We start from the raw sequence: 12,573 nt of genomic DNA, 5'->3' as shown, positions 1-12,573 counted from the left end.
TCTTCCTCAGGACTTAGTGTTTTTGCTTTCACTTCATTCATTCTCATTCAATACATTCTTAGTAAGAGTTCACTGGGTAAGGTTTTAAAAGAGAAATTTTGTCAATCCAAAGCTCCCCCTGAGGTTCCGTTTCCCCATTTGTAAATTAGGAGTGCTGATCCACTCTCCACCTTGTAAGGAGATGGGGAGGTTAAACTGAAGTCAAGAGCAAAGGAGGGTTCTCTTGGGTGGGTGCCCAGTGAATGGACGCCCTCTTGGAAACTGCACACCGTGCCTGCCCTAGAGTAGGAACGTAGCAACTGCTTGCTGAATGAACAAATAAGTGAGTGATTGGATGAATGGGGTCGCGTTGGAATAAATGCATTTCTTCCCCTGCCCGTCCTAGTCCCTCTGCTTCTGTGTTAACTCCCTCAACAGGCCAACAAAGCCAGCCTTGCGGCCCGAGATAAGGTTTTTGGCGGGTATCTCCGCTATCGCTCCCTGGAGTGCGGGTGGGGGCAGAGGGGTGATGCCTGGAGCGGGTGCAGGTGCCACACAGACACACACGGACACAGGATGGGCTCTAAGTACCCACCGTCTATGCGGCGCTGCCTGCCCCTGTGGACCCTAATGCTGGAGGCGGCTCTTGTTGTCATCTTCTTCTTTTTCACCTCCTACGACACTTTGTCACAGGATCCGCCGAAGCAGCTCATGAGGACTTTTCGAGGTGAGTGTCCAGAGGGGAGGTAGTCACAGAGGCGAATAGCAGGAACAGGGGAAGTGAGAAGGTCCGTGGTCCTCCAGGGGCCTACATGTTCCTCTCCACAAAGTCTCCGAATAAATGGGTTCCCACACCTTCTCCTATAGGTTGCGCCAACAACTTAGGCTCCCCCTTTAAGGACCAGCGTGGACATCTCTTCCATGAAGCCTTCCTTGATTTTTCAGGGCAGTGAGGGGTCTCCTATTCTGTTTTTCTAGAATTTCCTTTGCCAAATGGTCTTCGTTAAGTCTCTGCTTTTCTGTCCCTTCCTCCTCTTTCAATTTCACATTCCTCCTCTTTCAATTTCACATTGTTCGGCTTTTAGTTTTTGTTTGCTTTTGTGTGTGTGTGTGTGTGTGTGTGTGTGTGTGTGTCTCTTTGCTCATTTCTGTACCACCCTCCTTTTGGTAGCGTGACTCTGTTGCCCATCCCCCAGCCCCAGGCTTCTCCTTCTCACTCATTGGCTGGGAAGTCTACATTCTGTTTGCAAATCCAGGGCCATAAGGTATGGCTGAAGAGGAGTGTAGGATGGTTGTGATTTTATATGCAGCTAAAAATTTTCACAGACTGTGATGAGAACAACTGTAAACAAGACATATGTCCCCAGTGGTGTGGCTTTTGCTTTAAAAAAAAAAAAATCCAGATGAGTTTCAAGCATCTCACTGGGCCAGTCTCTTATCTATGATAATGGATGGGCCTTGTTGAGTGTCCTCCCTGAGACAAAGCTGAAGCCCTAGTCTGGTTGAGTGCTCACTTCTTCCTGAGTGACATTAACTGGCTAGTTAGCTGAAAGCAGAGGAAAAGCCTTGCTGGGCTCTCGGCAGCAGTAAGCGGGACAAAAAGATGACCTGGGGAGAGAAGCCTCTGCACTAGCTCAGTAACGCGCCCAGAGAGGGGCCCTTAGTGCCTGACGAACAAGGCTTAGCCAAACTGAAGTTCATTTCACTTCACTTTCATTCTTTCCAGTCCAATACAATGTAATTCAATGCATGCCATTCATTCACGCATGTATTCATTCAACCCTGTATTACAACCAGTGGGGGATCTAGACATGGGCTAATCAATTAATATTTATTGAACTCTTACTATGTACTAGGCACAGTTTCAATGCTTTAGATTGAACCCTGACAACAATCCCATGAGGCAGTACGATTATGATCTGTTTTTCATATAAGGAAATGAGGCACATGGACGTTGAATAATTTGCACAAAGTCACTCAACTAGGACAGCACAGCAAATTGAAATTTGCACAGCCTGGTTTTAGTTTCCATGCCCTTAACCACTATGCTTCACTGCCCCATTTTCCAGCGAGCTTGAGTCACTTTTCACATAACCAGTGGGTGTAGGAGCCAGTATTTCAACTCTGTATGTTGGCACCAGGGTGCACGTTCTTCATCCCCTCTGCTCTGCTGCTAACACAGAAATAAAGTGTTCTCAGGGCACTTGGGTGGCTCAGATGGTTGAGCATCTGCCTACGGCTCAGGTCATGATCTTCAGGTCCTAGTATCGAGCCCTGCTTTGGGCTCCCTGCTCAGCGGGGAGTTTGCTTCTCCCTCTCCCAAATAAATAAAAATCTAAAATCTTAAAAAAAAGAGAAAGAAAGAAAGAAAAAAAGTGTCTTCGGACACTCACTTTACATGGAAGCACAGAGGAGAGCTCATAACCCAGGCAGGGGAGTTGATGGTGTCAGGGAAGGCTTCTAGAAGGAAGTAACTGACCAGCCATGTCTTGGAGGCTTGGTAGGAGTTAACCATGTGAAAATGGATCATCATCCAGAGTGAGAGGACAGCAAGAGTTGGTGTGTGGACTCCTTGGAGTGGACTAGGTTAGGGCTTAATATTGCAACATTGGAGCCCAAAAAAGGCAGTAGGGCATCATGGACCCACTGGGTTGAGTAAGGAGCCTGACCATCTTGCTGCTGAGCTGATAGGAAGCAAGGGTTTGGTGAGTTTGGGTTCAGGTTATGGAGAAAGCCATTCCAGGGCTAATGGGGGGATGGGTAAGGGAAAGGGCCATGACTTGAGGTGGGAGACCAGCATATGGCTTGTGTGTAGTATGGACCAGAGGGCTTCAAATGCTTCTGATCACATACACCATCTTTCAAGCATGTACCATACTTACATGTCATCACCTAGTACTGCTGCATGAATACGTTTTGTACATCGTAAGAATACACACAAATTAGAAAATTTGGAAGAGGTCGAATGAAATATACAATATTTTCAAATTACTGATGATTGATGGTGCCAGTCAATCTCAAGGCAAGGTCCATTGTTCCCATTACTGAGAGTGGCTGTAAATCCATTCCTAGATTCTTCTTGATAACTGCAAATTCTTCTGGTTGACTTCTTGTCAGATCTAATTAGACTGACTTTTTTTAACCTTGAATGTGACGGATGAAGGGTTTGCACAAGAAACATCGCTCTGCCCTTTTTTTTCATACGCTTGGCTGCCATTATGGTTTTGTCTTCATTCTGTGGTTTTAGGCAGGTGTTGTTAGTCCATTATGTGAAGGTTAGTTGAGCTAAAACTAGGTTACCTAATGTGTCAATTCACTTGATCTAATCCAGTCAATGTGAACTCAATGTTATTTAAAGCAGCCAATTCCAAAAAGACATTTTTGAGGCAATCAGCATGAATCCCGTATGGTATACAGGAATTGTTGTCAGTTTTGTTAAGTCTGATAATAGCATGATGGGGCTTTTTTTTAAGACCCTATCTGCTAGAGAGGTGTATTGAAATGAAGCAATGGCCGGGGCTTGCCTTATGCCAGAAAGAAGAAAAAAAAAAAAAAAAGGAAAGAAGTGGAAAAGATAATAAAAACCAGACAGATCGGCCCTGTGTGACAGTCATCAAACCTGGGAATGGGTACAGGACATTCACCATGCAACTCTATTTTTGAATATGCTTAATGTTTTCCATAATAAAGAATCGAATTTAAAACAAAAAGCCAAACAAAACCCTGCCATTCATTGCAACCTGATGAATACAGAGAAACACATCACCCTCTTCCCTGGGGGCCCAACATTCCCTCGGGACCCCTTCCAAAGCTAGGAGACTAGAAACTGTCTGACATCCTGAGCAAGCAGGGAAGGTTCCTGGGTCTGTGGGTCTTAAATACTTACAGAGCTGCAAACTTCACCAAGGCCTTTGGAGGTAGGATAGCCCAGATCAGTGATTCCCAGAGTGTGGTCCCCAGACTACCCCCCTCAGTCACTAACAGCTCAGGAATGTGTTAGAAATGCAGATTCCTGGGCCCTGATCCATATCTCCTGATCAGAAATGTTCAGGGTGGGCCCCAGCACACCGTGTTTTACCAAGCCCTCTAAGCAATTCTTACCCACACGAGAGTTTGAGAAATGCGGGAGCCAGACTGATTTAACCTCTGATTTAAGCCTCTGCCCCTTAGCTGCAAGACCTTGGGCAAATTATTCTATCTCCCTTGGCCTCTATTTCAACCTGGGTCACGTGACAACAGTACTTTTTCAATTTATTGTTGGAAGGTTTGAATGAATGAGCACACATAAAGACAGATTAAGAGTGTTCATTTGAATAGACTTCAATTTCTTATAGTTTTATAAAAACTGGAAGGACTCGTATCTTCTTCCAGGAGCCCCTGGGGATCATCTGGAGCACCTTCTGAGGTGTGTGCTCCCTACGCCGATGACCACTGGTCTGCACAGCCAGTGACGAGGCCAAATGGGGAGGGACACCGAAAAGGCAAGGTGTCAAAATAGTCAAGAGACATCTAGGAGATCAAAAGAGTTTTACCTGATGGATGTGAAGGAGGGGTTTAAGAATGGCTTCAGACATGTGCTTTGGTATATGGAAGTGCCAGGTCCTGAGAACAGAAGCAGAAGGGGATGAACTGGTTGGACAGTAAATGAACGATGATATATTCATTCTGGGCTTGGGGTTAAGGTGACTGCGAGATGCTTAGGAGAAGTAGAGTGCAGCAGCTAGCTATTGCTGCATAACAAACCACCCCCAAACTTAATGGTTGAAAAAAGCAACCATTTAATTTGTTCACGATCGTGATTAATGCTTCAGCAGAAGAGTTATAGCAGTAAAAGAGGATAAGCCCTCATGAGTGGGTGCTTTTCAAAACTCTGTCACATGTTGACTAATGTTGCATTGGCCCAAGCAAATCACAAGGCCCAATGTAGAAGGGAGAGGTCTATACTGGAAGGCATGATTCACTGGGAGCCATTACTATAACCATCTACACACAGAGCCTGCCCTCGGACTGCCACATTGGGGAAACATACTGGACCTTGCACTGTGGATACTATCCAGGTCCCCCTTCCCTCTGCTCCCCAAAGGGAGGAGAGCTACCAAAAGACAAGAGGGGCTTTTCCACTGACATGTAAACACAGTACCCCCAAATCCTACAATGTTCCACATCTTAGCCTTGGCTGCCCCCTTGACTGGGACATCTTTTTTCCTATTCCAGGATGCTGTAGGGGTGAAGGTAAGGTGGGAGTAGAGGCCACTGGGAAACGGAAGTCAGCCTAGGGCTCTATGGATGGTCCCAGTTTGGGGCATCAGAGGTCTTCCCAGTCAGCTGTGGATAGAAGAGTGTGGAAGTTGAACCTAGACCCTAAGGGCCAGAAGCTGGTTCTGGCTTCCAAGTTGTTGGTGCTTAAGTGCCTACAGACCAGAGGAAGGAGCAGAGGTGGGTGGAAACACAGAACTAGAATCACAGGGGCAGCTAGGCCAGAGGAGGGGGTGGCAGTTTTGCCCAAAGTCATATAACCAACAAGTGGCAGGCACAATATAATAGTGACTAACTCTGCGTATCCAGTGCCAGGCTAAGTGATTTGCATGAGCCAGTGAAATTATTCACAGCAATCCTCTGAGCAGGTGCCATTGTTTCATACCCATTTTACAGATTAGGAAGCTGGGAAACAGAGGTAGAGGCAGGCTCTGAGCCCTGACAACCTGACTCGGAGTCTTCACCGTTATACCCCGTGTTCTATGTGGGGAGGCATGACGCATCGTGGCTAAACCCAGATGGTCAGCATTCCGATCGCTCACCATGTGCTAGCTGTGTGACCTGGGCTAGTTACAGCGCCTCTCTGGGCCTCCCTTTGCTACCTGTAAGAGGTGGGTAATAAATAGTACCTACGGCATGAAGCTATAGTAGGTGAAAGCCAGAAGAATTCTAGAATGGTGCCTGGTGTGTGGAGGGCACCACACTCGTGCCCGTTCCTACAATGCCTCCTCTCACACCACCAGGCCCTCAGCTTAGACTCTTCCTGCAAGTCATGGGGTTTTCATAACATTTTCCTGAACGACTGTCTTCAACCGTAGTATTCCCCACTGGGACCTACTCTTTGGGGCCCCGTAGCACTTCCACACCTTATCACCAGCCAACACCTTAGAGTCCATGTGCCTATCAGCCCAGCAGCTGATCTGGGGTGCAGCGCAGAATCTGAGGGGGGAGGCTTGCACCACTGGGGATGCCCTGAGCTGGGACCCAGCCCTCAAGTGGGGCTCCCGTGCTGAGACTGAGGAGGAGTGGGGGGGGGTGCTAGAGCTCTGGGAGGCTGGGTGAGGTAGTGGGAGGGTGCAGAGAGTAAAGACAGGCCTGAAATCTCATGTTACTGACTCACGCATTTGGGGTGAATGGGCTCTGTCTGTCAATAGCTCCCAGAAACTGCCCCTGACTTCGCCCCACAGGTGGAGCAGAGCTCCTCCCTCAGGGACAGTGTGGGGCCTTGGGGAGGAAGGCCCTGAGCTCCTACACCTGGCAGCAGCGACAGGGATGGCAGCTGTGCCTGATAAACCCCCCAGCCCAGATCCTCGGACTCTCTAATCTTTAGGGCCCCACCTCTGCCCTATCCTGGTTAGCCTCTTCTCCTCACCCATTGATTCTCTCCTCAGAATATGCCAGAGCTGTGAAGGCCATGGAGAGTACCAAGTCACGCCCATGTTTACAGAGAGAGAAATTGAAGCCCCAAGAGGTGAGGGGACCTGCATGGGGTCCCTCAGGGGGGCAAACAAGAGCGCTGTACCTGGACAGAGAATGGCTCTGTTCCTAGCATGCTGTGTGGTCTTGAGGAAGTCACAGGCTCTCTCTGGTCTGCTTCTGTGAAATGGGAGGAAAATGAAAGGGCTTCCCCACACACGTGGTGGACCCCACGCATACGGTGTCGCTGCTGTTGGGCAGATGTGTTTGCTTTAACAGCAGGACTTAATACGAGATGGCTGGGTGTGCAGTCTCTAGTTGGCCACGGGCCGTACCGCTCCCAAATATGCATTGCGCCTTTCATACACAGAGTTTCCTGCTTGGCTCCTGAAGGAATCTGAGCAATCCCAAGAGGAACTCCCTATACAAAACATGTCCTGTCACCCCCACTCTTAAGAGGATGTAAGCAGGAGACAGAAACATTGCCTGCACCTCCATCTCCCCCACGGCACAGAAGGGGCAAGAAGTGGAATCAATGCCGTTTCTCACCCACTCCCCAAGTTCCCAGACCCTTTGGAGGTCCTCAGGGGTGAGGGTCCTCAGGACCACCTCAGGAGGTCCTGGTGTGACCAGATGGTTTGGGGAGCATCAATCCCCACCCACGTCTCAACACGCAAGACCCTGTGCATTTCTCAGTGAAGGTAAATTTAAACGTGACTTGAAGGGGCTTTCTGAGACTTTGGAGAGTTCTGGAAATGAGTGTTTCCTTGTCATGATCAGAGCCAGGGCTGAAAGCCAGCGGAGACCAGGTGGGTTCTTATTACTGTGATGGTGTGGATGGTGGTGGCAGGAGCAGGGGACAGCCACCATTCCTGAGCATCCTCCTTGCACCAGGTGCTATGCCAAGCCCTTGAACAAAGCATCACCTCTCAGCTCTCGGCTCCCTCTGAGGTGGGCATGATTGCCCTTATTTAATGGAGGAAGAAAGTAAGCTACCTACAAGGCCATGCAGCTATGAGGTTGAAGCATGTAAAGTGCCATTTTTGTAGGTCAAAAATGGTCAAATGTTGGCAATTTTAATATGGTTTAACCTAATGGGGAAGGATAGAGCTGGGATGAAACGGAACTGTCTAAACTAGAAGTCTGTGTGGTTTTTCATCTGTGTGTGTTTTGTTTGTTTTTATTGTCTGCATGCTGGTTGTAGAAAATTTAAACATCAAGAAAAAAGAAAAAAAAAAACAAAACAAGGAAAACCCTCCCAAACTCAAAGATAATAACCCATGGGGGGACAAATTCTATCAAGTTCTCTCTCCAGGCAGTTGTACATGGGAAATAGTTGGTGTTTGTTGCTAAAACAGTGAGCGATTGGGTACATTATAATCATTGAATTCTGGCCCCCAGATGAAGAGTGTGATTATTTTTCCCATTCAACAGATGAGAAGACAAAGAACAGATAGTGTAGGTAAAGGCACAGGCTTCAGAGCAGATCATCTGGGTTTTAATCTGACTGGGAGAACTTAGGCAGGTTACTTAACTCCTCTGTGGCTCAGTTTTCACATCTGTGAAATGGTGATAATAGTACCGACCTTGAAGGGTGGCTGGGAGAAGGAAGCAGGCTGGTCTGTATGACGTGATTAAAACCGGGGTAGTGGGGGGGGCGGGGGCGGCTGGCTAGAAAGCACATGACTCTTGATCTCAGGGTGGTGAGTTCAAGCCTCGCATTGGGCGTAGAGATTACTTTAAAAAACAACAGTGTTGGGCACCTGGGTGGCTCAGTGGGTTAAGCCACTGCCTTCAGCTCAGGTCATGATCTCAGGGTCATGATCTCATCAGGCTCTCTGCTCAGCAGGGAGCCTGCTTCCCTCTCTCTCTGCCTGCCTCTCCATCTACTTGTTATTTCTCTCTGTCAAATAAATAAATAAAATCTTAAAAAAAAAAACAAAACAGTGTTGCTACACGGGAAACAATAAATATAGGCTATTACTAAGCTCAGAGACTTTAAATAACTAGATGAAGCCACACATCTAGAAAGTTCCAGATTCCTGATTTCGAACCCAAGTTGGTCAAGGTGCTACCCATTTTTCAAACTTGGAATCGAATTAAAGCATCCACCCTTTCCCTTTCGCATGACCTCTCACTGCCCTTAGCCAGGTCTCTCGCACTCACTTGCCGCAGCAGCCCCTGAACAGGGTCCAAGGCTAGAAAAGGGGAGGGTCCCTCAGATGGCCCTGGTGCTTTCTGCCGGCCCACTGGGTCCCTCCCAGCAAGAGACAAAGGGAGAGAACTGCTTTCTGCAAAGGTAATTTGGTTCTTACCAAAGAACCTCTGAGTCTCCTTCTGACCCTCTTTTCTGGGCAGAGTCATCGGCTTCCATAATCTTCCTTTCTCATGCACACGATCAGGTTAAAATCTGCTCCCCGGGGGGCACCTGGGTGGCTCAGTGGGTTAAGCCGCTGCCTTTGGCTCAGGTCATGATCTTAGGGTCCTGGGATCAAGTCCCACATCAGGCTCTCTGCTCGGCGGGGAGTCTGCTTCTCTCTCTCTCTCTCTCTCTCTCTGCCAGCCTCTCTACTTACCTGTGATCTCTCTCTGTCAAATAAATAAATAAAATCCTTAAAAAAAAAAAAAAAATTTAAATCTGCTCCCCGGAAGCCACAGTGATAACCTTTACTCGATGTCAACTGTGCGCCAAGCACTGGTTCAGATGCTTTATCCATGTTTGTATTGTTAAGTTTGATGATAACAGTAATTGCCACAATTACTGAGCACTCACTATGGGCCAGGCCCTCCCTGCCTTTGTGTTTCCCCGGCATTAGCTCATTGTATCCTTACCTCAACCCTGCCTGGTATGCACTGCCCCCATTATTCAGATGAGAAGACTCAGGCTCATAGAAGAAAACTAACTTACCCAAGCACTCTTTAATGATCCCTTCCAGCTGCCGTCCCATAAATTCCTACAGAATGTATGTAAATTCTAATTCTGTAAGCTCTATAAATTCTGATTTCTGATTTCTAACTTTCTATCTTGTCTGCTTCTCTTGCTCCTTCTCCATATTTGCTCCTGGGCAGTCTTCCAGGATGTGACCATCGTGGCGGCCCTTGGCTTTGGCTTCCTCAACTTGTCTTTGCGGAGATACGGCTGGAGCAGTGTGGCCTTCAACTTCTTTTTGCTGGCCCTAGGGGTGCAGTGGGCAGTCTTGATGGATGGCTTCTTGGATCAGCACTTCCAGAACAAGGTGGTCATCAAACTGTCCAGGTAACCAGATGACAGCTATATCATTTCTTGGGTCCTTGAGGGTATGGGCCCCAAGAGGGCTGGTTCTAGAAGAGCTAGGAAGTCCCCTCGAAACCATGCAATATTGAGGATATCTGCTAAAAAATTATTCACTGTTTATCTAAAATTCAAATTGCATTGGGAATCCTATATTTTATCTGACAACCCTGGGCCCAGATCTCCAGCCCTCTCTAACTTCTTTCTTTATGATTGAGTATGATATTATAAAGTTACACAAGCAATACGGGTTCAAAGAAAAATTAATAGAGATTACAGAAAAAAAATAGAAATGTCACAGTCTCTTGAAACCAAAGAAGTACTCCTAGTCCTCAAATGTCAGTGAACAAGAAATAGCCATGCCTTTAAGTTACCTTTGATCCATTTAAATGCATATATATGAAATTCTAAAAGACTAACAACATTAACCATGTTGCTAGAGGAAGGTGATAGTTGTTGATTAGGAAGGAGCACAAAAGAACCTTATGAGGCACAGTAAATGTTCTCTGTGTTATCCTGGGTAATGGTTACACAAGGGGATAGATATCTATATCCATCAAGCTGTACACTTTTTTTTTTTTTAAGGCATTAGCATGGGGTACCTGGCTGGCTCAGTTGGTAGAGTGTGCAGTCCTTGATCTCAGGGGCGTGAGTTTAAGCTGCATGTTGGGCATGGAGCCTACCTAAAAAAAAAAAAAAAAAAAAAAAAGACAAAAAAATAAATAAATAAAGCATTGGTATTTGACAGGAGAAACTCGGTAAAAGTTACCTTGTACAGTGTTTTTGCTCTTATCCAACTCCGAATCTCTGTCCTGCCCAGATGATGGTAAATCCCACCTTAGGCATCTGGGGGAACGGCCACCTCTCCCAGTCAATCCATCCATCCCTCTGAAACCTGCTAAACCTCTGGGCACTGCTGTTGACCATCTCCCCACGAGCCAGGCACAGTGCCAGGCAGTGCACAAACGTTATTTTGTTTAACCCTTCCAGTAGGGGTCAGACTAGTGGAGAGGCAAGGAAGTAGAGGCTCAGAGAACATAAAGCATTTGCCAAGGGTCACTCGGCTAAGTGGTAGCAATGGTTTTAGCTTTTTACTATCTGCAACCCCTTCCCACACCCTCCAGGGTGGTTATGACATGAACCATAGACAAGTCAGTTCCCTATTGGCCCTGAAAAAACCCTCCACATTTTTTCTTCTAACAAGTTTTAGAGCTAATCCGCATGGGGATTCGATACCCGCTCACCCGCTCCCACAGCCAAAAAACAGCTGGGAAGAGGCAAAGGTTACTGTCTGAAAGAATTCTGACAGTGGTGGCCTTGGTCCGGCCTTTCTGCTGCCTTGGCTTAACGTCTCACAAACCTTCAGCCTCTTGCCCCTTACTGTGCAGGCCTAACTGGGCTGTTCCTTCTAAGGTACCTCGCCCACAGCAGCCAACTTGTTTTTGACTCAGTCCAGGGAGACAAGAAGAGACCATTTGCAGCCTGAGTGAGCTTCCCTGCCCCACCCTGGACAGCCTGGATCCTCCCAGCTGTGCCCCCTACTGGGACTGGCTTCACAGATTTGAACAATGAGCTCCTTCCTGACCTTTCTGAGGACATGACTGGTTCAGGGGGTGGGGCCCAGGCCTACCTCCCGACTGGGTCCTCCCCTTCTCCCTTGGCCTCACCCACACTGTGCTGCCTGACTTGGCACTGAATTGCCTTGAGTCACTGATGACCAGTCCCTTCGGGGCAGGGGCCTGTCCTGCTCAGCTTTGTCCTTCATTTTCCTCCTGCAGTAATGACTTCCTAAATGGTTATTGAAACCAAAATGAAAATAAAAGGAACCCTGAAAGTTGTGAATTTTTTTTTTAAGATTTTATTTATTTATTTGACAGACAGAGAGTACAAGTAGGCAGAGAAGCAGGCAGAGAGAGGAAGGGAAGCAGTCTCCCCGCCGAGCAGAGAGCCCAATGTGGGACTCGATCCCAGAACCCTGAGATCATACCTGAGCCGAAGGCAGCAGCTTAACCCACTGAGCCACCCAGGCGCCCCGAAAGTTGTGATATTTTTAACACTGTATTTTGAGAGGTTCAGGAGGGCTCCCTTGGAGGATAAGCAGCCATAAGCAACCCTCTTACTGTGCTTGACACATATTAACTCATTTTACCCTTATGACAGCTTCACAGGCCTGGCCTCCACCTTACAGATGAGGATACTGAGGCACAGAGTGGTTCAGTAATTTGCCCAAGATCACACAGCCAGGAAGGGTGACCAACCTAGGCTGGCTGGATTGGAGACTGCACTCCTGAACACTGCACTTCACAGTCTCAACAACTCCCCAGCGCCAACCGGCCCCTGGGGTCTGACATCCTACCACCCGCACGCATCTCTTGAACTAGACCCTTGCCTATTAAGTGAACACTCACCAAAAGACATAACATGGCCAGTCACAATGAAATTTTGTCTAACTCCTGTTCTAAATAACTCCTGATCCCTAAGAAACTCCTTCTCCAGGCCCTTGGCCCTCTGCTGATTGTCCCTCTGAAGTCCTTGGGCCTTAAGCAAGGTACTACGTTGACAGCAAATGCTGGGGAGGCTGTGTCCAGACTCCAGAACACAAGCTTTAGATCCAGGCCGACTGGGTTTGGACCTCACATTTGTCATTAGCT

At 47.6% G+C, this 12,573-nt stretch overlaps 1 protein-coding gene across 3 annotated transcripts in view; it reads left to right on the top strand.

The window, feature by feature from the left end:
* Positions 1 to 492: 492 nt before the first annotated feature.
* Positions 493 to 12,573, top strand: part of RHCE (Rh blood group CcEe antigens) — a 37,648-nt gene continuing 25,567 nt past the window's right edge. The window contains exons 1-2 of one of the 3 annotated variants that reach the window (XM_059136820.1): positions 493 to 706; positions 9,721 to 9,907. In XM_059136820.1, the coding sequence (XP_058992803.1) occupies positions 556 to 706; positions 9,721 to 9,907 (338 nt within the window). In that variant the 5' untranslated portion in view covers positions 493 to 555. The remainder of the gene's footprint in view (positions 707 to 9,720; positions 9,908 to 12,573) is intronic. The other 2 variants (XM_059136819.1, XM_059136818.1) reach the window with 2 other exon arrangements.

The sequence above is a fragment of the Mustela lutreola genome, chromosome 10 (genome assembly GCF_030435805.1).
Source record: "Mustela lutreola isolate mMusLut2 chromosome 10, mMusLut2.pri, whole genome shotgun sequence".
Lineage (NCBI taxonomy): Eukaryota > Metazoa > Chordata > Mammalia > Carnivora > Mustelidae > Mustela > Mustela lutreola.
This window is presented reverse-complemented; position numbering and strand designations above follow the sequence as displayed.